The sequence below is a fragment of the Chiloscyllium plagiosum genome, chromosome 27 (genome assembly GCF_004010195.1).
Source record: "Chiloscyllium plagiosum isolate BGI_BamShark_2017 chromosome 27, ASM401019v2, whole genome shotgun sequence".
Lineage (NCBI taxonomy): Eukaryota > Metazoa > Chordata > Chondrichthyes > Orectolobiformes > Hemiscylliidae > Chiloscyllium > Chiloscyllium plagiosum.
In genome coordinates, this window is record NC_057736.1 from 16,124,498 (window position 1) to 16,150,667 (window position 26,170).

At 43.6% G+C, this 26,170-nt stretch overlaps 1 protein-coding gene across 1 annotated transcript in view; it reads left to right on the forward strand.

The window, feature by feature from the left end:
* LOC122563379 (beta/gamma crystallin domain-containing protein 2-like) overlaps positions 1 to 26,170 on the forward strand; it is a 140,036-nt gene that overhangs the window by 57,183 nt on the left and 56,683 nt on the right. The window contains exon 4 of the mRNA XM_043717120.1: positions 23,598 to 24,592. Coding sequence (XP_043573055.1) covers positions 23,598 to 24,592 — 995 coding nt within the window. The remainder of the gene's footprint in view (positions 1 to 23,597; positions 24,593 to 26,170) is intronic.

Genomic DNA, 26,170 nt, shown 5'->3' on the forward strand with positions numbered 1-26,170 from the left:
GGGTGGGGTCTGAGGGCGGAGGTGTGGGATGTGGACAAGATGCATTGGAGGGCATCTTTAACCACGTGGGAAGGGAAATTGCAGTCTCTAAAGAAGGAGGCCATCTGGTGTGTTCAAGTTGGTTACCAACTTGATTGGCTCCCTGCTACATCTCACTCAGAGACATCATGCCTGCAGCATCAGGCAGAAATGGACTCTTGGGTTTCTCCCTACAGGACAGACGTTGGAGACAGTCTTCAAGTACTCACCAGATCATCACTGCACCTTCCTCAGTGTCCGCAAAAAAACTAGGTGTTTTTCTTCTGCAAAGCATGTCCTGACCACTAGCAAGAAATGTTTTAGATATCTCTCCACAGTATTACTTATGGCTTGATCTGCAAATTGTAGATCCATTTATTTAATTCACTTGGAGGATGTGGGCATCGGTGGCTGTCCAGTGCCCCTTCTGAGTTGTCCTTGAAGGTGGTGATGAGCTGCTTTCTTGAAATGCTGCAGTCCATGTGCTGTAGGTTTCCGGTGCCTAGGTCAATATTGGGCAGTCTGCCCGTTTTCATTCCTTTGAGACTTTGTTGTGATTGATATAATGGAGTGGCTTGCTTGGCCATTTCAGAGGATAGCTAAGAGTCAAACACAGTGCTGTGGGTCTGGAGTCACATTTCGGCCAGATCTGGTGAGGAGTTCCTTCCCTGAAGGACAGTAGTGACCCAGATGGGTTTTGTTTTCTGACAATAGTTCCATGGCTTTCATTCTTAATTCCAGATATTTTCTATTGAATTCAAAATTGTATAATTTGAAATGGTGGGATTTAAACCTTGATCCCTAGTACATTGTCAGAGTTTCTGGATTAACAGCCTAGTGATAATACCATTAAGCCATCATCTCCTATTTGAGTTTGATGTACTTCAGTGAAGATGTCACTCAATGTCCAATCCATAATCAAATGCTTGCTGTTCATTTCTTGTTATAGCTGCTGAGTGTGAGTCTGTGTCTTTCAGATTTAAATGCTCACAGTAGCAAGTTTCAACCACTAGAGGGAAAGCTAATAAGGAGTAATGGTGTCAAATTGAAGGAACAAAATGGCAGAACCAACTGACCACTGCACACAATAATACTTCTCTATGTTAGAAAATCATTCCTTTTAGCACTTAAAACATTAACTATACAGCCCTCTTCCTGATAAAATAGACAGCTTCCTGTGACCTTTGATTGTTAATGTTAGTTTTAAATGTATAAGATACCTGTGGGCGGCACGGTGGCACAGTGGTCAGCACTGCTGCCTCACAGCTCCAGAGACCCGGGTTCAATTCCTGCCTCAGGCGACTGACTGTGTGGAGTTTGCACGTTCTCCCCATGTCTGCGTGGGTTTCCTCCGGGTGCTCCGGTTTCCTCCCACACTCCAAAAGATGTGCAGGTCAGGTGAATTGGCCATGCTAAATTGCCCGTAGTGTTAGGTAAGGGGTAAATGTAGGGGTATGGGTGGGTTACCCTTCAGTGGGTCGGTGTGGACTTGTTGGGCCGAAGGGCCTGTTTCCACGCTGTAAGTAATCTAATCTAATCTAACCTTTTGACTGATGTATTTTAAATTTTGTCAAAAAGCAGACTGAAACTTCATTTTCTATATTTGTAAATGGAATAGAGGTTTATAGTTCAAACTTTAAGTGGAGAGAAGATAAATCTGCTATTTAAGTTGGAGATCTGTGCGCATGTATATTATGAATAATCTTCTGAATGCTGGAGTAATTCGAGGCTGTTTAGTTTTCAGTGAGGATTTTATATAAACAGTTCCTGATGCTTTGTACCATGCTGCCACCTTGAGCTGGCTAATTATAATGATGATCTGACACTGCCAAGCTGTGACAAATGTGTTAGCTCACTGTAACATGAGGACAAGATATGGATCATTGCAGTCCTGAAGAAGTCAATGAACTTTCATTACAGTTCATGGTATTTACAGATACACTGCAATCACTTGCATGTCTGGACCCAAGCTTATCAATTTGGACATACTGTAGCACATTTCCCTCAGTATGTCATGGTGCAAAGGACAGAGCTCAAGAGGGAGACGGAGAGCTTTATACCATTAGGCCTTGATACAGTGATAACATCATGACCTTGTCCCTTAAAAGCATATCGCGTATCTGTGACACAGCAAATGCAGCCATCACTCATGCTGGAGGTAAGGAGAGAAGGTTGAAGAAGCTTTAGTTTATTTACAAATCACTGAAGTAATCTAATCTAGATAGTCAGGGCAGTCCAAGTTTGTTCACCCATCACTCCTTGAGTTTCCTTACCTGCATTGGGGTCATGGCCAGCACTACGTCTATTAGAATTCTGCTCTTTGTGTTCAGTTCCCTCCCTAGTCTTTCCCTGACCGATCTCTGTTACTTGCTCTGGGTGTCTATTCCTCCATAACAGGCTTATTGTACATTTCTGACTTCCTTGTGGTTTTAGAACAAGGGAGAAAACATTTGGCCTGCTTAACCATGAATGGGAAGTTCAGAAAACGTTGAAGACAGTTCCTAACTACAGAGAGAACAACAAAGTATTTGAATGCCTGTGGCGAATAACCTTTACCACGCATGGTACTGACAGAATTAATTTAACGTTCGTGTCAGTTTTGTGTTGCTCCCATAATTTCAGGCGAGGTGGAGATGCTTCAGGCAGTCTCATTAAACTTAGTGTCAGCTGCTTGTATACAAGGATTGCATTCAAACTGGTCTGTCCGGGTTTGACAATAATACCATTTCCAGCAAATAAAACCTTCTAGCAACATGTTCATGTTCAAGATTGGCAAGCATCTGACTCCTTTTCCTTTTGCTATAGTGATGCTGGTGTTGCAGATATGCTTCCAATGATATATTAACAATTCTGTTGTCAGAGCTTTAATGAAAATTAAACCTCTAGTCAGTTGTCAATCTGTAACCCTCGATTTTGTCTAGACTGGCAGTAATTGGAGAGGGAGTTTTTATTCCAAATTTCTCACTTGGACCTTGCTATTAAAAAAAACCTCAGACATATCTTTTATGTCTGTCATTATTGTCTTGCACAATGTTCATTTTTGTTACATAACCATCCCAAACTTGGTAAATCTCTCTCTCTCTCTCTCTCTCTTTCCCCCTGCTCCTTTTAAAGGAGCTAGGACAAATCTTATAAAATGCTGGTTCAGTCTGACCTGGAGTATTGAGTCTGTTTTTTGGCATGACACTTCAGGAAGGATGTGGAAGCACTGGAAATAATGCAGACAAGATTCACTGCTAGAGTAGATTTGGGCCATTCAGCCCATTTAGAATGGATGAGAACATGGCTGAACTCCACTTTCTTGCCTTTTTCCCATAATCCTTGACTCCCTTATTGATTAACAATCTGACAACATCACCCCTGAATACATTTAATAACCCAGCCTTGACAGTGCTCACCCATGGTAAAGAATCCCACAGATTCGCCACCCTCTGAAAGAAGAAATTCCTCTTCATCTCTGTGCTAACTGGGCAACCCTTTACTTTAAGATGACACCCCCGGTCCAATATTGTCCCATGAGGGAAAACAACCTCTCTACCTCTACCCTGTCTTCCCTGGAGAAGAGAAGGTTGAGGAGATTTGATAGAGGGATCTCCATTGAGTGGATATAAGGTGAAACTGACATGGCATTGATCTAAGGTGATTGGCATATCAACAACATGAAGTTTTATCCATTGTGTAATTAAAGTCTGGAAGGCTGAGAAAGCAGCAGGTAAATTCAAAGGGCAATGAATAATTTTCTGGAGATGAAAGATTTACAAAGGTCCGGGGGAAAGGCCGGGTAGTGGCACTTGTACTGAGCCAGCCCATCATAGTATGCTCCCTTTGACCTCCTGTGCTCTGATTCTTCTTTATCCTGTCTCTGAGTCTCCTTATTACCTGGTCATCTGAACAAGTTCCCAGCTTCCAGACACCAAATGCTGGTAAGGAAGTCAGTGACAAAAAGCTGTAACGTTGAGGGAATGCTGCACTGTCAGAGCTGCTTTATTTCAGAAGAGATATTAATTTGAGGTCCTGTTGGACCTTTTGGTCAATTTGAAAGTTCCTCTCGCACTGTCAGAAGAACAAAAAGTGTTGTCCTAATAGTTAGTTAGTGGTGTCTGGGCACTGATGTTGACTCCTCCGTCTCTACGATGGGTCTTGAACCTGCAGCCTCCTGACAGCTACCCACTGAGCTAGCACTGCCATCTGCTGGCCAGCTTACATTGGGCGAGCCTTAACTTCCTAGTGGCTGAGTAGCAGAGACCGAAAAGCAGATTGCTCAGCAAGGCTGTGGTGGAATGTCAAAACCTGAACCTTCTGCTAATGAAATGGCTTCTGCTGAATGTTTGGAGCATTGAAGCAGCAAGAGGCCCCTCAGCCCCTCAGGTCTTCCTAATATCCAGTTGATCTGTGTCATAACTCTAGCCGCCCACCATTGCTCAATAACTTCGCAATACACCTGACTAATAAAATTCTATCAACCGGATGGAATAGTTCCAGCATGTTTTCTTTTTCTTTCAATCTTATTCATGGGATACGTACTTCGCTGGCTGGCCCAGCACTTATTTTTGAGAAGGTGGTAGTGAGTTACTACCATGAACCGTTGCAATCCATTCGGAGGTAGATCCAGAAGGAAGTTAGGGAGGGAATTCCAAGATTTATCCAGATGACAGCAAAGGAACTGCAATGTATCTCCAGGTCAGGATAGAGAGGCAGCTATAAGTGGTGAAGCCCTCATCCTGATGGATTGGAGATTGAGTCATCTCGAAGGAGCCTTGGTGAATTTCTGCTGTAGACAGTACATACTGAGATTCGATTAGTCGAGGGAGTGAATGTTTGTGGGTGTGATATGGCAATCAAGTGAGCTACTTTGTCCGTGGATGGTGTCAAACTTATTGTGTTGTTGGACCTGCGCTCATCCAGGAAAATGGAGAATATTCCATTGCACTCCTGACTTGTGCCTTTTAGATGGTGGACAGTCTTGGGCGAGACAGGAGGTAAGATACTCATTGCAGGATTCCTAGCCTTTGGCCTGCTCTTGTAACCACTATTTATATGGTGAGTCCAGTCAATGGTATGGTAACCCCTAGGATTTGATGTTGAAGGATTCAGTGATGGTCAAGGGTTAATGGTTAGATTCCGTCCTGTTGGAGATGCTCATTGATTGGCACTTGTCTGGCATAAATGTTACTTGCCATTTGTTAGCTGAGGAGGGCTCATGCCCGAAACGTCGATTCTCCTGCTCCTTGGATGCTGCCTGACCTGCTGTGCTTTTCCAGCGACACATTTTCAGATTTGTTAGCTGAGGCCTCGATGTCTTGGTTTTTCTTCAATTGGACACAACTGCTTAAGTGTCTGAGGAGTTGCAAATGGTGCTGAGCATTACACATTCATTGGCCCACTTTTTACCTTTTATCATAAGGAAGGTTTTATTAATTTGGTGAAGCAGCTGAAGATGGTTGGGTCATGGACACTACCCTGAGAAACTCCTGCAGAGATGTCCTGGAGCTGAGGTGACTGACCTCCAACAACTACAGCCATCTCCCTTTCTGTCAAGTATGACTTCAACCTGCAAAGAATTTCCCCTCTGATTTCCATTTTCTGCTGGTTTTGCTTGAAATCCTTGATGTCTGATTCAGTTAAATGTAGCCTTGATGCCAAGGGCAGTCATTCTCACCTCAGAGGTTCAATGCTTTTGTCCATGTTTGAACCAAAGCTGTAATGAGGTCAGGAGCTGAATGGTCTTGAGGAAACCCAAAGTGAGCATCAATGAGCAGGTTATTGCTGAGTAACTGGTTCTTTGATAGCACTGTTGATAATACCTTCCATGATTTTATTGATTTGGAGATGCCGGTGTTGGACTGGGGTGTACAAAGTTAAAAATCACACAACACCAGGTTATAGTCCAACAGGTTTAATTGGAAGTACACTAGCTTTCGGAGCGACGCTCCTTCATCAGGTGACTGTGGAGGACTCGATCGTAACACAGAATTTATAGCAAAAATTTGCAGTGTGATGTAACTGAAATTATACATTGAAAAATTGATTGTCTGTTAAGCCTTTCATCTGTTAGAATACAGTGATAGTTTCACTTCTTTCATGTGCAAATCACAAAACCCTTTTATTAAAAGTTGCATTCTCGGGTTAGCTGTTAACAATGGTGATAGCTAGACAATATGTTGAAGGTGTTAGCCCCCTGTGTTCTCTGTCTATGACCTGATGTTTAGATTGATTCTAATCTAAAAAGTGAGATAACAGAGTTTTACATAAATTCCTGCACTTCTTGAGCTCAGAGTTCTACATGAATGTATGCAGTTTTTGAGCAAAGTGCAATGTAACTCTGAAAGTACCAAAAAAAATTCACCAACCTGATGTTTAGATTGATTCTAATCTAAAAAGTGAGATAGCAGAGCTCTACATTGATTCATGCAGTTTTTGAGCTCAGAGTTCAACATGAATGTATGCGACATTCATATGACAACGGATGAATGGGCACCGCACAACAATCAACAGACAGAAGGGTTCCCTCCCAGTTGGGGAACACTTCAGTGGTCCAGGACATTCAGCCTCGGACCTTCGGGTGACCATCCTCCAAGGTGGACTTCGGGACAGGCAGCAGAGGAAAGTGGCCGAGCAGAGGCTGATAGCTAAGTTTGGTACCCATAGGGAGGGCCTCAACCGGGACCTTGGGTTTATGTCACATTACAGGTGATCACCATTGCACTACACATACACACACAGAAATTCCTACACACACACACACACACTCTCACATACACACGTACACAGGTACACACAGACGCGCACACAGACACCCACACACACCCTTATAGACACACACACTCCCACACTCACACATGCACCCCCTCACAAGACACTCTGATTGTCTAGCTATCACCATTGTTAACAGCTAACCCGAGAATGCAACTTTTAATAAAAGGGTTTTGTGATTTGCACATGAAAGAAGTGAAACTATCACTGTATTCTAACAGATGAAAGGCTTAACAGACAATCAATTTTTCAATGTATAATTTCAGTTACATCACACTGCAAATTTTTGCTATAAATTCTGTGTTACAATCGAGCCCTCCACAGTCACCTGATGAAGGAGCGTCGCTCCGAAAACTAGTGTACTTCCAATTAAACCTGTTGGACTATAACCTGGTGTTGTGTGATTTTTAACTATGATTTTATTGATTATCTAGAGTAGACTGATTGGGCGGTAATTGATTGGGTTGGAATTGTCCTGCTTATTGTGTACAATATCTTGGTAATTTTTCACACTCCTGTGTGTTGGAGCTGTATTGAAACAATTAGGTTAGACGTGGAGCCACATGTCTTCAGTGTTATTGTTGAAATATTTTCAGGGCCCATTGCCTTTGTGTATCCAGTGTCTTCAATCAGTTTGATCATTCCACATGATATCAATAAAAAGATTGAAGCATCTGAGATTCTGGGAGCTCTGCAGGAGGCTGAGACGCATCATCCACTTAGCACTTCAGCTGAAGATGATTGCAAATGCTTTTGTAATGATACGTTGGACTCTTCCATCATTGAGGGTGGGAATGTCTGTACAGCTGCATCCTCCAAGATTTGCTTAAATTGTCCACCACCATTCACAACTAGATGTTGCAGGACTGCCAAACTTAGACCTAATCCATTGGGATCACCTATCTCTGTGTATGACTTGTTAGCTAGCTGCTTGGTACACCAATAATCTTGCATTGTAGCTTGATTAGATTGACATCTTTAGCTTTTGGTCTGCCTAGTTTTGCTTCTGACCCTTCGTTGAAGCATAATTGGCATGATGGCAATTGTAGTATGGGTGGGGGAGAGCGGGTCTGCTAGACCATGAGGTTGCAGACTGTAGTTGAACACAGTGGCACACAGTGCTTCAAAGATGCCCAGTCTTGAGTTGTCAGATCAGTTCAAAATCAATCCCATTTAGCACAGTGGCAGTAACATAATGTAAGGAATTCTCAGTGTGAAGGCCAGACTTTGTCTCCACAAAGACTGTGCGGTGGACACTCTGACAGATATTGTCATGGAGATCTGCATCTACAGCAGGTAGATTGGTGAGGATGGAGGTCAAGTACATTTTTCTCTCTTGTTGATTCTCTCAGAATCTGCCACAGAGCCAATTAAGAGCTATGTTCTTCAGGTCTTGACCAGTTTGGCCATTAGTGCTGTTGCCAAGCCACTATCTTTGTGATAGGCAATGAAGCCCCCACCCAGAGTACATTCTGCACCTTTGATACCACCAAGTGGTGTTCAAATTAGAGTAATGATTTGTCAACTAAGGGGGAATGACTGGTGGTAATAAGTGAGAGGTTTCTTTGCTAATGTTTGAGCCAATGCCATGAAACTTCATGGGGTCTGAATCAATATTAAGGACTCTCATAACAATTCCCTCCTGACCGTATGCCACAGTGCAACCACTTCTGCTGGCTCTACCCTGCCAGTTTCAGGACATAGTCAGGGATGGTAATGGTGGTGTCTGAACATTGTCTGTAAGATTTGGTTTTGTGATTGTCAGGCTGTTGATTGACTATTCAGTGAGCTAGCTTGCTCAATTTTGGCACTAACTCCAGGTTGTGACAGGGTTATGTTTGCCAATGCTATTTGCTGTGCCAGGCAGTCCATCCAACTTCGTTCCTTTGACGTTTTCTGGCAGTTTGATAGAACAGAAATTTCAACTTTATCGGTGTGAGTCTGGAGTCACGCGGAGGCTGGACCAGGTAAGGATAGTGGATTTCCTTCCCAAGGAACAGACTGAATCAGATGGGCTTTTATGGCAACTGGCAAGGTTTTATGTGTCTTTACATTTCAGATTTTTTTGAGTTCATATTCTACTACAGTGGAAATCAAACTTGGGTACCCAGCGTATTATCTTGGATTCTAGATTACTGGACCAATGACCATACCATCAGTTCATTCTTTCTGATTTTTTTTTTACAAATTTATTACAATTCCATTGTTGAAATGTCTTAATCAGCAGATAGGGAGATAGTTGTGATGGTTGGAAGTCAATCATCTTAGCTCCAGGACATCTGCAGGAGTTCCTCCAGTTCATGTTTGAGGCCTAACCATCTTCAGCTGCTTCATCATTGACCTTCCCTCCAACGTAAGATCATTAATGGGTACATTCTCTGATCACAGAATTTTCAGTACCATTCACAATCCTCAAATACTAAAGCTACATTGCCTGTGTCGATATATAGCAAGACCTGGACAAAATCCGGGCTTTGGCTGCTTAGAGGCAAATAGAACACCTTGTACTTGTGGGGTGGAAAACTACCATCTCCAAAAAAAACCTCTAGTAAAAGGTATAACCAGAGCTTTTTTTGTCATTCAGTCATGGGATATGGGCATCGGTGACTGGGCCAGCATTTATTGTCCATCCCTAATTGCTCTTGAGAAGGTGATGGTGTTACTACCTGCTTATTCGAAGCCCATTCTGCTTTCTCATAATTGAGAGGAAAAGCCTTGGAAGGTGGTATCTCTGACAGTACGTCCTTCCCTGAGAACTACACTACGTATGTGCTCCATTTTCTGGAACAGAACCTGAGCTCACAACCTCGTGACTGAGAGAGAAACTGTAGACAAAACCTGATAGCAGACAATGACTGAAGGACAATGTTGCATCCACTTTTACTCCCTCTACTCCCACCCAGTGCTGTGAACCCCATTTTCTATGGTGATTGGATCCTTACCACTTATCTCAGAATCCAGCCCTATTCCTCCTCCTGTCCTCACAAGGCACTCAGTACTAATCCTGTCTGCCCCTTTCCCCTTCACAATCTCTATCCCAGGAGTGGAGCTTACCTGCTCTTAGCCTATTATCTCCCCTACCAGGTTTCCAACTCAACACAGTCAAGCTTGTAACTCAGTGTCAAAAGTCCCCAACCTGTTTCGATATCCCCCGTCACTCTGTTGGCTATCGGGTCTCAGTAAATGTTGGCTTGGTTACAGGGAGAATGGTGGCCAGGTCACTGCAAAACTGACCTGCCCTTCTCCCAGTGGTACTGGGATTGTTAGTGTCATTGAGTAGACAGGCAGGACCTTAGCCATCTCAAGAAAAGCTTTTATTTACTCTCTTATTCCTACCCCTATGTTCACTGTGTAAGTTTGTGAGGTGATAGATATACACTAAATTATCAAATTTCCAGTGACCATTATGCAAACAAATGTAGAGGCCATGTATACAGCAAAATCCTCACAAAATATGTGAAAAGGACCAGTGGGAAAGGACCAATAAAAAGCAGAAATTGCTGCAGACATTCAACAAGCTCAGCAGAATCTGTGGAGAAAAAGCAGAATGACCCTTAACTGGACATAAAAGATTAACTCTGTTTTCTCTCCTTGTTGAATTTCTCCAGTTTCTCAATTCTTTTATTGTTTGTTTCCGATCTCTGGCATCCACAAGTTTAATTGCGTAGGTTTCCTCCCAGTGCTCCAGTTTCCTCCCACAGTCCAAAAATGTGCAGGTCAGGTGAATTGGCCATGCTAAATTGTCCATAATGTTAGGTGCATTAGTCAGGGGTAAATGTAGGAGAATGGGTCAAGGTGGATTGCTCTTCGGAGGGTCAGTGTGGACTTGTTGGGCCAAAGGGCCTGTCTCCATACTGTAGGGAATCTAATCTAATCTAATCTAATGGTTTAGTGATGTTGTGTGAGGGAGTTATTCTGGATAGGAAACTGAACATATTTTGTATCTGTCTTGTATTCATGAAATGGAAATATAGGAAGAGAAGGGGAGCCTTTGAATGTGTTCCTCCATTCAATAAAATTGGTGTCTCGGTTGTATCCAACTATCTCCACTGTATTACCCTTCATAACTTTGTCTAACGAAAATCTATCAATCTCCATTCTGAAATGTTTAATTGACCCCCAAGCTCAACAATTTTAACTTTACATGAACAAGCACAGAGAACCATAATTTAATGTTTCCTCTGAAAATCTGCACCTTTGACAGTGCAGCACCCTCCTCCATACTGCACTGTGATGTCAGTCCAGTTCAAGTCTTAGTTTAGGATTTGAACCTAGGGCCAGAGTCCAGAAGGGAGAATGTTAAGATATGAGATTCTATAGTCAATGTTTTCTATGTTTTGAGAGCATGAACAATGACATCTGCATTGCACAGAGAACAAATTGGTCACACAACAACAATATTTCATACCCAACCTTCATGGGACCACACAGTTTAACAAGTTGACTAGCAAAAGATTCCAGGTAGAATTGTTGGCAGTTCTTTGATGCTCTTAGAGCAATGTTAACCCTTGTCCTTACTTGGCTTCGTGACAGATGTTACACTTGGAGATGTGCTTCTTGCATAATAATTCACAGCACTTTCCTATTCTCGTAAATGTGCACAAATCAGCACATACTGCAAAATGGAAAAGGTCAAACCACCACTCCCATAGCCCAAAGTGCATAGTTTGTCAATGGGAGAGGGTGGGAATTTTGTCCTGAAATTTGTTGTAAAATCCTTTTACTAATCAACATAATCTGTGATATTGCTGCCACATCAGTCTTCAATGACAGTAGGATTAATGCTGAATATTATGCGTCAAAATATTCTAAATGTCAGCCAAATGATTCACTTAGAGTCAATAGGGTCTTGATGGAAGGCGTGAAGCTTGACTTTACTAAAGTTTGATATTTTAGCTGTTTAACTTGTAAGTGTCTACTCTTGGTATCGGAACCCAGTGGCCATTAAGGATTCACTTCAGTGGACCTTAGGAACTATGATACATTGGTTATAAGATCTCAAGGGTTCTTCTCAGGTGTTGAGTGCTGTTCTGAATTGACATTAAAGTTTTACTTCAGAATGCGCTCTTCTCTGAGGGTCAAGAACTTTCAATATTACTGTTAACCAGAGCTCAGTGGATAATATTCTCTCTTTTTAGTATGAGGCACATGGGTGCAGACTATCAATCTGAGGGATGTGATACTATAAGAAAGCTCAATTACAAAGGGTTTTGACTAAGTAAATAAGGAAAACAAAACAATATCAGGTGGCTGACGGGGTAACTGGAGACGGTGAGATGGAAATTGGCAAAAGAATCAGAGAAAAAGAGAGATGAGGAACATTTTGATCTAGAATGCACTTCCTGAAAGGGTGGTGCAAGCAGAATTAGTAATTCTGAAGGGACTTGATACATGCTTGAAAACTCAAAAGCAAAAGCCAGGGAATAGTTTTGCAGCTCTCATAAAGAATGATGACAGATTAATAAGCTAAATAATTATGATTTTGATGCAGGATGATACTTGTCTGCCAACTCTGCCTCAAAAGACACCTCCCTCAACCTTTGCACCAACTCTGACGTTTTTCTCATTCCTAGGTTTTGATGAACTGACGTTTTGTGAAGACCAAAGCCATTATCTTTGGTCCCCATGATAAACTCTGTTCCTTGGCCATTGACGTGATCCATTACACTGTCCCACCAGTTCCAACTGCCCCAGGCTGAACCAGACTGTTCACTAAAATTCGGTTATACTTGATCCAGTGTTGACTGTCTGACCACATATCCATGTCAGTGCTAAAATACCATTATCCCCAATTTAATAAAGGGATGTTGATGTCGGCAAGGCGAATATTTATTGCTCTGGACAAGGATGTGGTGAGCTGTTACCTTGAACCTCTGCAGTCCTTTTGGTGTAAATATGCCCAACATTGCTGTTAGGGAGGGAGTTCTGGGACTTTGACCCAGTGACACTGAAGGAAGGTGATGGAGCTCCAAGTCAGGATGGTGTCTCACTTGCAGATAATATCTTCTCTCCTTGTTCTTCTTGGTGATAGAGACCGTGGAGTTACGTCCTAACCGTTAGGAGGTGCTCAAACGTGTTTTAGCCATTTGCTGCAGTGCACGTTGTAGATGGTACACGCTGCTGCCACTGTGTGCCTATGGTAGAAGGAGTGAATGTTTACGGTTGTGAGGAGAGTGCTAACCTTTGTCCCAGTTGCTGTCAAGTGTTGAGTGTTGTTTGAACTGCACCCATCCAGTAAGAAGGAGAGTATTCCATCACACTCCTGACTCCTGCTTTGTCAATGATGGACAGGCTTTGGGGTTTTAGGAGGTGAGGTACTCTGCAAAGCTCTCCACCTGTGACCTGTATTTTCTGGGCCTGGCCCAGAATGTAGATGGTGATGCATTTTTCACAATGGCTGTCTCATTGAACATCCAGTGGGGATGGTTGAAGTGTCCTGTTTGTGGAGATAATCATTGCCTGGCATTTGCCTGTCTCTCTGTTACACTCCCTTGCTGTGGTTCTGCTTCAGTTCACATACTGGAACTCTTGTCCATGCCTTTGTTACCATTTAGAATTGACTAAGAACATGTTGGAACAGTAAGCTTCCCACATACAATTCTACATGAATATAATCATTCAACATTGCTGGTTTTGTCCTGACTTGTACCGAGTCCTATTCATTCTTTACTCCTGTGTCTATTTACTGACACTGACTTCCGACTGATAACAATTGGATTTGAAATTCTCACCTTTCTTTGTCCCTTTCTATCTCTATAACCTTCTTTAACCCTCCAAGGTTCCTCTGGTTTCCCAGCTCTGGCCTACTGCAGGTCCACAGTTTTACACTCTCAGATGGGTTTTGCCATCAGAGGTCCCAGGGCATGGGAGTGGTAACGCTGTCAGTTTAAGTGTAACTGTAGCCCAGCCATTAGGACAGGATAGTGAAAGGACAGCTGAAAGGACAGAGATTATAGAGTGTACTGCTAGTAGCAAACAACAAATTTCCTTTACCAAGTGCCCCATGGAGCTTCCAGCAGTGTTTATATGAAGCAAGATATGATACCGTCTCATGTAAGGAGAGATTTAGGGTGGAAATTCAAGAGCTTAGAATTGAGGCAGCTGAAGGCACAGGCTGTCAGTACTGGGCAAGGCAATTCTGCACTACGCAAGAGGCCAGAGCCAGAGGAGAGCAGAAACCTTGGAAACATTAGCAAATGGTTGATTTATTGAAAGAATTCATTGTCTTGAGGAGATATTTGCTCTTTTCTTCCAGCTGAGCAGCACAGGGAGAGCTGGCCGTGTGCGCTCAATCACACAGATTTGAGATTGTCTGACGACACCTCAAATGGAACTGACAAGGTGGGAGTGATCACCAGGTTAATTTGTTCGGCTTCTATTAATTGTCTACATCTTGATCAAAGCTAAATCCCAGGCACATTCCCCAGAGTAAAACAGTACGACCAATGTTGAGAAATGAATGGTGTGTATGTCCTCCGTAACTACCAACAAAAGCTTAAGAATGAATAAAACTTACTTCCTCCTCCAATACAACAATAATCAGCAGCACAAAGTTGGTTTGATTCCTGCCTTTAACTCACAGTCGCTATCTCTTGCTGGGCAATTCAAATGAAGAATTCAGGATATTTTAACTCTGATCCCTATCATTTGCTTGAAAATCCTGTGCATTTAAAATAATGAGAAGGTATGGTTTGTTTACCTATGTGTAAACATATGGATCTATGCATGCATGTGTGCAGTGCGTATCCATGTGTGTGTGTGTGTGTTTGTATATGGGGATGGATGTACTCTTTGTAGTTTGTGTGATTAAAGAATACTGTTTACTGTGGAATGGTTACCCTCTGCCTTTCCACTTCCCGATGTGACTTATTTCTGTGGCAAAGTTTATTTTATTTCATTCTTTGGTCCTCACAGCCAGCCTCTGAAGGTCAAAGTTGCCAGCCTACTTAAGAGGTTAGGGATGACGTGCCTTTCCTGGTCTCCAGCCAAGTGGCTATTTTCTGTGTATGGTGTTAGGTGGAGAGTGTCCGCACAATATTTGCTGTTGAATGATGTCACAGCTATGTCCAATCCTGCCATATATTATGTCAATTCACATTTACGTGGCATCTTTCAATATAATGGAGGTTGCAAGATGTCACAGGAGCATTTGTTGAATGCATATTCTCAGTGAATCACACTGAGTTATTAGGACTGGTGACCAAACATTTCTCCAAAGTTTTAAGAAATATCATGAGGGACGGATTTCGGGAAGAAATTCCAGTGTTCAGGTTCTAAGCAGCCAAAGCGTTGGTAAATGGGCAGAGATCCAAATTGTAGAGAGGATTGAATTGGAGAAAGTGAGGGCTTCGAGATGCTAGAGATCAGAGTCGAGAGTGTGGTCCTGGAAAAGGACCGCAGGTCAGGCAGCATCTGAGGAGCAGGAGAATCGACGTTTCGAGCATAAGCCGTTCTTTTACGATTCTCCTGTTCCTTGGATGCTGCCTGATCTCCTGTGCTTTTCCAGGACTGAATTAGAGGAGAGTATAGATCTTGGAAGCTCTTAGTAAGGAAAATCTTGAACAGTCTGTCAACATGTTGCTGAGCTGGGAGCCAATGTAGTTTGACAATCATCAGTGAGTGGGGTTGGGGTGATTTTGGGCGCGGACATGGATGAGTTCCACTTTGCAGAGGAAAATAAGAGGCCAGTAAAAAGACTATTGGAATGTCCTCTATTTACTGAATCCTGTGAGTTATTTGCAGGAGTCACTGGTAGCAAGTGCCTGAGATGATAGAACTTGGTACCATCCTGTTGGTACGGTCCAACATTTTAAACAATCACAGAGATCTGTCTCTAGTTTTAATAGACTACTCTCTCAACTGCAATGGATGCTGGGATAGTATGAGTTCCATTGCTGCTGTCTAACATTTTTCATTCTTCAGAGACAGAAAACATCTCAAAATCCAGCTTTTGGGTTTTGGAGACAGAGAAAGGGAAGAAAGAAGGAGATGAAAGTTGTAATAATCCCACTCTGCTGATCCCTGAAATCCATTTGATGATGTGTTTGCTGCTGTGTTTATGCTCTGACATTAATAGATACCTCCACTCATATTCTGTGACTGGAATGGTCAAACCCAGGATTTATTCACTGGTGACACTCGAAGGGAATGTTTGGTCGGGACAATAACAAATTCACATGAACATATCAACTCTGATTTCTCTCCAGACCTGCTGAGCTTTTCCAGCAATTTCTGTTCTTGTTTCTGAATATATTCACATGAGCATTTCTTTGAAAATATCCAAGGAAGAGTGGACTTGCATTTAATTAGCAACTTTCCCAGCTTCAGAAAGCACCAAAACAGCCAAATGTTTTTAATACACTTTTGTGATTTATAATAGATGACCGGATAATCTGTTTTTGGAGGTGGAGCAAAATATTGTTCCACGACAGTGTAGGAGTTGGGAAGTCATGTTGAGATCGTTCAGGACATTGGTGATGCCTCTTCTGAAGTATTGCATCCAGTTCTGGTCAGGAGAAAGTGAGGACTGCAGCTGCTGGAGATCAGAGCTGAAAATGTGTTGCTGGAAAAGCGCAGCAGGTCAGGCAGCATCCAAGGAGCAGGTGAATCGACGTTTCGGGCATAGGCCCTTCTTCAGCTCCCTTTTCAGCTCCAGTTCTGGTCACCCAGTTACAGAAAGGATGTTATTAAGCTGGAGAGGGTTCAGAAAAGATTTACCAGGATGTTGCTGGGTGTGGAAGGTTTAAGTAATCAAGAAAGGCTGAATAGGTTGGGACTTTTTTCACTGGACTAGGAGGTTGAGAGGGCCTGGTATCATGAGAGATATAGATATGGTTAATTGTATATGTCTTTTCCCTAGGAAGGGTGGTTTCGAGACTAGGAAGCATATTTTTAAGGTGAGAAGAGAGAGATTTTAAAGACATGAGGGGCAAATCTTTTACACAGAGAGTGGTTCGTATGTGGAATGAACTTCCTGAGGCAGTGGCGGATGAGGGCACAATTACAATGTTTAAAATGCATTTGGATAAGTACATGAATAGGAACAGTTTGGAGGGATATGGGCCAGGAACAGGCAGGTGGGATTAGTTGAGTTTGAGATTATGTTCGGCATGGACCATAGGGTCTGTTTCCGCGCTGTTTGACTCTCTGATAGCATTCCTCTGCTCTTCAAACAGTTCCAAGAATCTTCACCACTGACTTGAAAAGGCAGGTAGAACTTCAGTTTGTCACCAATCCTGGATCATGTGGCACTCCTCCAAATCTTTGCTTCTTTTCATTTACTGTTGAGAAATTGGTGTCATGTACCCCAAGACAGATTTACCCCTCACTCATAGAATCCCTATAGTGCAGAAAGAGGCCACTTGACCCATTGAGTCTGTACCAACCCTCTGAAGAATATCCTAGTAATTTGGACAGCTTTTTCTCACAGCCAGCTGACTGACACACGCAGAGCCAAATGTCCTCCTCCTGTAATCTGTTACTCCAATTTTGCTGCTGACTTGCTGTGCTCATTGGCTCCACCCAGTGGCAATGACTACTGATCACACTATGGTGTCAGGAGCAAAATCACAAAATCAATCAGATTTCTGTAGTATAGGATTGTTTCCTTTCCTTTTCTGGTGACCCTGGGTTTGACTCTCATCCATATCTGCTGTTACTTATTCCTTATGGAATAACACAATAGAGAATAGGGTGGGGAGTGCATGGGTTCAATGAGCTTTATTAGTTTAACCAACTGTAACAGCCAGTGGAAGAGAATGGATGTCTGGACTTGATGGGAATCCATATAGACACACAAAGGGAATCAGTGAGATGAGGGTGAGTAGGAGGAGGTTCCTGCAGATCATACGTTTGGCTAAATTGCCTGATTCTGTGCTGCAATTCACTCCGTGCACACAAATGTTGAGGGTGTCTCAGTCAGGTTGCCCAACGCTAGATATTTTTTCTAATCTGCCCTTTCAAAGATATTATTACACACCTCTGGAGCAGGTGGGACTTGAATTCAGGCCTCTTGGTGCACAGGTGGGGACACTACCACTATGCTAGAAAAACTCCAGGTTGCTTGATGGTAACCTATAGAATTTCACACACAACCTTCTGACAATTTAAAATGAATGCTGATTAAGGAGTACAAATTAATCTGTCTATTCACAGAGTGCCTGTAAGATTAATAACTAAAAACTGGCTAATCTTGGGAGGCACCCGCTTTGAGCCAATAGCAGATATGTGGGTGTAAAAGCATCTTGCTTTTCAAAATTATTTCTTCGAATCTTCAGTTCAGTCCAGCTTTTGAAATTGCGAACTAAGCAGAAACCAAACACACCTAACCAGGGTTTACTGAGTGCAGCCAATGGGATGCAAATACTTGGAGTAAACCTGTCATTATAGTCATGCCACGAGGACAGGACAAAGTTCCACACACTCACACACTGCACACTTCACCAAAGGACTTTTTTGACACGATGCAGAAGCTGCCATATTGATGAGAAATACTCTCCTGAACATTGCGGGTAAGTGCATTTTAAAGAATTTAAACAAAAAACAGGATTTTTTAAAAATATGGACAGGACCCAACTGGAAGAACAGGTGCTACTTTTAACCATGTCACACAGGAATGCTTTTGTGTGTCATTGTCATTAACGTGATTGTGTTACAGATTTGCTAAGGCTCAAAGGTTTGTGACAATAGCTCTGCTATGATTATTTTTCCTTTTCGCTTTATTTTTCTGAGTCTGCTCGTCTGTGGCTCACCTCTGAGTCAGAATGTTTTCAGCTGAAGTCTCAATGCAGAGATATCCTAATTCCAATTGATACTTCAGCGGTGTAATTTGGGAATGCTGCACTCTAAGAATGTTGACTTACACTTGTGACAACCTGTCAAATGGGTAGAAAAGATCTTGTTATTTGAAGAAAAGCAGAGGGGTGCCCTGAAAATTTCTCAACAGTGTTTATGGCTCAACTAACATCACTTTTCTTGAAAAAAAAGCATCATTAAAGCTGAGATTAAAAAGGTTTGATTTTTATTTTAACTTTATTCATGGGCAGTGGCTGATCATACAGTCATAGAAATGTTCAGCACAGAAACAGACCCTTTGATCCATGCCGACCAGATATCCTAAATTAATCTAGTCCCATTTGCCAGCACCTGGCTCATATCCCTCTGAACCCTTCCTAATCATATACGCATCCAGATGCCTTTTTAAATGTTGTAATTGTACTAGCCTCTACCACTTCCTCAGCAGATCATTCCACACACACAAGCCACCCCTCTGTGTGAAAAAGTTGCCCCTTAGGTCCCTTTTTGTATGTTTCCCCTCTCATCCTCAAACTATGCCCTCTAGTTCTGGACTCCCCACCCCCAGGAAGATACCTTGTCTATTTATCCTATCCATGCCCCTCATGATTTTATAAACCTCTATAAGGTCACCACTCAACCTCCAATGCTCCAGGGAAAACAGCCCCAGTCTATTCAACGTCTCACTATAGCTCAAATCTTCCAACTCTGGCAACATCCTTGTAAATCTTTTCTGAACCTTTTCAAGTTTCACATCATCTTTCCAATAGGAAGGAGACCAGAATTGCACGCAATATTCCAAAAGTGGCCTCACCAATGTCCTGTGCAGTTGCAACATGACCTCCCAACTTCTGTACTCAATACTCTGACCGATGAACAAAATGTCTTATTCACTATCCTATCTACCTGTGACTCTACTTTCAAGGAACTATGAACCTGCACTCCAATGTCTCTTTGTTCAGCACCTCTCCCTAGGACCTTACCATTAAGTGTATAAGTCCTGCCACCTTGAACTGTTGCCGTTCACTTGCTGCATGCATGCTTCCAGTTCTGTTGGAAAGGGAGTTCCGGGTTTTTGACCGAGTGGCTGAGAAGGAATGGTGATGTGGTTCCACGTCAAGATGGTGTATGGCTTGGAACTGGTGTTGTTCCAAATGCTTGTGGCCTTTGTCCATTTATAATAGAGGTTGCAGTTTTGAAGCTGTTGTTAACAGAGCCTTGGAGAGTTGTTGCTGTGGACTTTATAAACTGGTAATGGAAGAATTTTAATTTTAATGTTCTTAATGCAATGTAAATCAAACAGGACTGCTTTATCAATGATGGTTTTGAGCTTCCTGAGTGTAGTTGGAGCTGCATTCGTTTAGATAAGTGGAGAGCATTCCATCACACTTCTGACTTTTACCTTGTGGGTGACATACTTCGGGATGTAAGGATGTGATTTACTTGCTACAGAATTCCCAGCTTCTGACCCACTTTTGTAGCTACAGTACTTTTATGACAGGCTCTGTATATAGATGAGCATTTTCCTTTGCTTTGGAACGTGAAATATTGTGTGGGAAATACGACAAAGCACACTAAGTCGTACTCTTGAGCTTTTCTTTCTGTAGAAAAACAAAGTACCAAAGATTCTAGAAACATCAAATAAAAACAGAAAGTATGGAAAATACTTTGCAGGCTTGGGCGCTTTTGTTGAGAGAGAAGAAGGGTCAACATTTCAGATCTGTGATCTTTGAAAGATCACTGAGCTGAAACATTAACTCTGTTTCTCTGTGTATATTTCCAAGATCTTCTGTCTTTATATCTGTACCTGCAGTCTCGTTCCTAAGGCAACCCAGGAATGCTCTGAAATGTTATAGTCCTGAAAAAAAGCTTCAGCACAACAGATATAGGAAACTAACATGTTTATAACGAACTGGACTGACCACAAATTGGCTGAGCCATAAAGCTTTGATTTCAACTCACTTGCCAAGCAAGTAGTAAATATTATGGATTTGATTTGATTTATTATTGTCACATGTATCGAGATACAGTGAAAAGTTTTGTTCTGTGTACTACCCAGACAAATGGTACCTTACATAAGTACATCAGGGATATAGAGCAGAATGCAGAATATAGTGTTACAGCTACAGACAAGGTGCAGAGGAAGATGAACTCTAATGTATGAAAAGTCTGTTCAAAAGTCTGATAACAGCAGGGAAGAAGCTGTTCTCATCAGTTGGTACATGTTTTCAAACATTTGTATCTTCTGCCTAATGGAAGAGGGTAAAAAAGAGTATTACTCTGTGGGATGGCTCTTTGATTATGACGCCTGCTTTCCCAAGGCAGCAGGAAGTGTAGACAGAGTCAATGGTGCAGCATCTTGCACCCAGGCTAAACTGGAGCGGTTCATCAACTTGGCCCACAACTTGCACCCCACCCTCAAATTCACTTGGTTCATTCTGGACACCTCTCTCTCCTTTCTTGACATCTCCATTTCCATCTCCGGTGACAGTCTCCAGACAGACATTTACTATAAACCTACAGACTCTCACAACTACCTGGACTACACCTCCTCCCACCCAGTATCCTGCAAGAACTGTTGTGCTGAAGTTTTTTTTCAGGATTATAACATTTCAGAGCATTCCTAGGTTAATGAGGGGCTTTTGCCCAAAACGTCGATTTTGCTGCTCCTTGGATACTGCCTGAACTGCTGTGCTCTTCCAGCACCACTAATCCAGAATCTGGTTTCCAGCATCTGCAGTCATTGTTTTTACCTAGGAACAGGATACTGATTAAGGATGATCAGCCATGATCATATTGAATGGTAGTGCAGGCTCGAAGGGCAGAATGGCCTACTCCTGGACCTATTGTCTATTGTCTATTCATCTGGTTCTCCTGATTCCTCTGCCTCTGCCGCATCTGCTCATACAAGGAGATGTTCCACTTCCAAACATCCCAGATGTCCACCTCTGTTGAACAATGTGCTTTTCCCCTCTCTGTCATCCAGACAGCCCTCCACTGCATCACCTCCATTCCCTGTTCCAATGCACTAAACCTTCCCCTGAACACAATAAAGACAGAGTTCCCCTTGTCCTCACCTACAACCCCACCAGTCTCCATCATCCTTAAACACACTTGCCAACTCCAACTAGACCCCACCACCAAGAACATCTTCCCCTCCCCACCCCTCTCTACCCTCCTCATGGACCATTCCCTTCCCCAATCCTTGGTTCGCACCATTCACCCCGCCAACTCCCCGAACTTCCCAAATACCTTCCCCTGCAGTCATAAACGATGTTAAACCTGCCAGTACACCATACCCCTCACTTCCATCCAGAGCCCCAAACAGTCCTTCCAGTTGAGACAGAGGTTCACCTGCCTCTTCTCCAGCCTAGTTTACTGCATCAGGTGTTCCCTACATCGAGGAAACTAAACATAAACTCAGACTGTTTCACTGAGCATCTCAGCTGGGCCTGCAGGGGCCAACCTGACCTCCCAGTCACTGCCCATTTTAATTGCCCTTCCCACCCCATTTTGACATGACCATCCTTGGCCCCCTCCATTGCCACAGTGAATCTGACCGCAAATTGGAGGAATAACACCCCATCTTCCGCCTGGGCAGCCTACAGCCCGAAGGACTCAACATTGAATTCTCCAATTTCAAATAACCCCCCCCTTCCCATCCCCCTGAAATGTTGACTTCTCCACCTCCTGATGCTGCCTGGCTTCCTGTGTTCTTCCAGCCTCCTGCTTGTCTTCAATGGAAGGAAGGCTGGTTTTCATGTTCTCATCCCCACTCAGCTCCCTGACATCTTAACTAAAATCAAATAAAGACACACTTAGATTTATGTGCAGTGCAAAATATCTCTTGAATGGGCTGGTCATTTTCCCAGAGTTCTCTATTCTTTTTCTCTCCACTCCTCTTTCTTATACACAAGCCGCCACACCATCACAGCCCTCAGCCCTTGAGATTCCCTTACCTCCTGTTTGCCCCTCAGTCCAGCTCTCTGCAGCCAGTGGAAGGCTGATGTAGGCAAATGTGAGGGTAACATCACTAAAGTCAGAGGTTCCTCGCAAAACTCTAAACACAATGCGGGAATCCACCTTCTAACCTGGGCATGTTTCCCCCTGTGAATCTTGGATGAGGGGCACGGTTTAACAGTCATGGGGCTCCCACTTAAAATAGAGATAGAGAAGATATTTCTTCTTTCGTAGCTTTCTCATCTTTGGCATTCTCTTCCTCAGTCAGCAGTGGCAGCTGAATCTTTGAATTTATTCAAGACTGCGGTAGACAAATTTGGGCAGCACGGTGGCTCAGTGGTTAGCACTGCTGCCTCACAGTGCCAGGGACCCAGATTCGATTCCACCCTCGGGCAACTGCCTGTGTGGAGTTTGCACATTCTCGCCATGACTGCTTGGGTTTCCTTTGGGTGTTCCAGTTTCCTCCCGCTGTCCAGAGGTGAGCAGGTTAGGTGGATTAGCTGTGGGAGATTGGGTGGGAACCTCTTCAGAGGGTCAATGCAGACTCAATGGGCTGAATGGCCTTTCCCTCCACTCTAGGTATTCTATGGTTCTGTGAGATGACAAGAAACTTGGTCAATGAAGTGGATTTAAGCATATTGGCTTAAAGGAGGGAAAGTTGTGGGAAACTATTCCTTTGAATCCAGGTAGCTGATGGGAAAACTGAAGTGAGGAACATTGGGAATTCACGAGGGAGGGGGAGATCCCAGAGGATCAGAAAACTGGAGACAATCTAGAAATAGAGAGGAGAGAGGCTGTGAAGGATGCAAACATGAGAAAAGGGATTTTATGGTCAACACGAATTTCTGAAAGAGTTTAATATAATTTGGGAATGAAACGGTTAATATCTACGCTGATAAACACTGGAGTGACACACCTAAAATGCTAAGTCATTGGATGTGACAGCTCTAGTGAAAATCAACAGAAAATTCACACCATACTGAGACTGACAATTCCTTCAAGTCAATTGTGTTTGTTTATAATGCACATCTAATTAAGTACTTTTGTGTGTGTTTTTCTTTTGTCATGTACAGAAACACTACTTCAGCCTTTCGGAATCGGATCTGCGAGGCGGGGGGAGTATTTTGAGTGGGTTTGGTGGTTTGGGTGGGCAGAAGCTCAAAGAGAGAAGTGCCAACTTCCTGGGCTCCTTAACCTCCTTGCCCAGTGCCATCGCATCAAGGCTGGCCCGAGCTTCCCAGGAGGAACTGGGACAATCTGAGGTCAGCGAAAGACCAGGAGGGCATCCACGTAGTCAGGGTGGAGAGAGCGCCAAGGAGACTAGGCAGTGTCAGAATCGAGTTTCGGAAACTGATAGGCTGAAGTCACGCCCTGAAATCAATCAGTGTCACAATATCCCCGATAGCCAACAACAAACCAGTCCTGCAATCGTGACTGCTGCAGAACAGAAACTCCCTGACTGGGCCGAGGATATTTTAAATAGCTTCCTAGACAAAGGGACGGCTGGCAGTCCCAACCCCCCACTGCCTGTGAAACCCCAGCCCCAGGAATCCACGGTCAACCCTCCTGGTGCTGTTGCCAAGCCAGTCCCTGAGCAGAGTCCGGGGGGTAGCTGTGAATTGCTGTCGGTGAAGAAACAAGCCCGGGATAAAACAGCACCCGCCAAACCTGCAAAGACTAAATACGACATTATCATCACACTGACCAAAGAGGAAGGCTGTGTGGGCAGGAAGGGGGAGCAGGATGCAGTAGGGTTAGACCAGCAGGAGACATCTGTCCCAGTGAGAGTGCGACCAAGTCAGGCCAATATGACTGAGCGACGCCTATCGGATCAGGGTAGACCTGTTGGGCAGGTTCCCTTTGCCCACACTGTGGAATGTCAGGGGAATGCGGCGGCTGCTCTGAACACACCTCTCAGAATCAGTTACTATTCCGGTCCAGGATTCAGAGTAGGAGAACTCTCGCAACATCCAAGCGAACACATCACAACTTTTCAACCCCGTCTCAGCCCGAGGGATCCAGGCTACAGCCGCTTCCTCCAGAAACCCTACAACCTTCAGACTGACAGGTGAGTGCTACACACACACACACACACACACACACACTCAAATAGAACCCCCTCACACACACACACAGACAAACAGACCCACACACAAACATAGCCACAAAAACACACACACAACACAGACAGGAACACACGCACACAACTGAGACTCACACACACAAAAAAACCACACACAGGCACAAACACGCACACAGACAAACACCCAAACACACGTACACACTCCCGATTCAACCGGAAACAATAATCCTAGTTTTAGGAAATATTTTATTTAGTATTTTTACTCCTGTAAATGTTTGACATTCTGCCTCTGTCAGCTTTTGTTACAAGCCAAAGGTTTGTATTAATGATATGGCCATCGCAGTTATCTGTCACTTTGATAATTTATTACTGGATTATTTTCAGGTTTAGGGACTGAGGAAGTGTCAGTGCTGTGATAATAATAAACTGACAGCAACATACAAGCCAAGAAAAGCAAAAACTGCAGATACTGAGAAATACACCTGTTGCACTGTCAGATGGAGAAAACCAGCGTCCAACTTGGAAAAGAATGTGCTGGTCATACAGGAGCACTGCTCTGACACAGACAAAACAAGTTGGACCAGTCGACTTCGTTTGCAGTGTTTCACAGGTTTTTCCTTCAGGGGCAGCTGCCAGAGAATCTTGAAACAAAAACAGAAACTTCTGGAGAAATTCAGCAGGTCTGGCAGGCTCTGTGGAGAGAAAGCAGAGTTAAGCAGAGGTCCAGTGAGCCTTCTTCAGGACTCGAGGTGATACCTCTGCTTTCCCTGCACAGACCTGCTGAGTTCCTCCAGCTATTTGGTTTTCTGACAGATCTTTGTTCTATTTTGTGTCAGTGACAGTTAGTTTGAGTGGTTATCGCCTGTCAGGAGCTGAGGGTCACTGCGTGAGGCAAAGGAGAGACGGAGGGTCTGAGGAAAGATTGAGGGTCTGTACACAAAATAGCCGAGGGGCTGTTGAATGTGAAGCTGTCGAGTTTAATTTCATACAGCGGTTTACACACACAGTCACTTTAGTTCCCATAGAGTCATAGAGATGTACAGCAGGAAACAGACCCTTCGGTCCAACCCATCCATGCCGACCAGATATCCCAACCCAATCTAGTCCCACCTGCCAGCACCCGGCCCATATCCCTCCAAACCCTTCCTGTTCATATACCGATCCAAATGCCTCTTAAATGTTGCAATTGTACCAGCCTCCACCACTTCCTCTGGCAGCTCATTCCATACACGTACCACCCTTGTGTGAAAAAGTTGCCCCTTAGGACTCTTTTATATCTTTTCCCTCTCACCCTAAACCTATGCTCTCTAGTTCTGGACTCCCCAACCCCAGGAAAAGACTTTGAGAAAGTGAGGACTGCAGATGCTGGAGATCAGAGCTGAAAAATGTGTTGCTGGAAAAGCGCAGCAGGTCAGGCAGCATCCAAGGAGCAGGAGAATCGACGTTTCGGGCATAAGCCCTTCTTCAGGAATGAGGAGGGTGTGCCAAGCAGGCTAAGATAAAAGGTAGGGAGGAGGGACTTGGGGAGGGGCGTTGGGAATGCGATAGGTGGAAGGAGTTAAG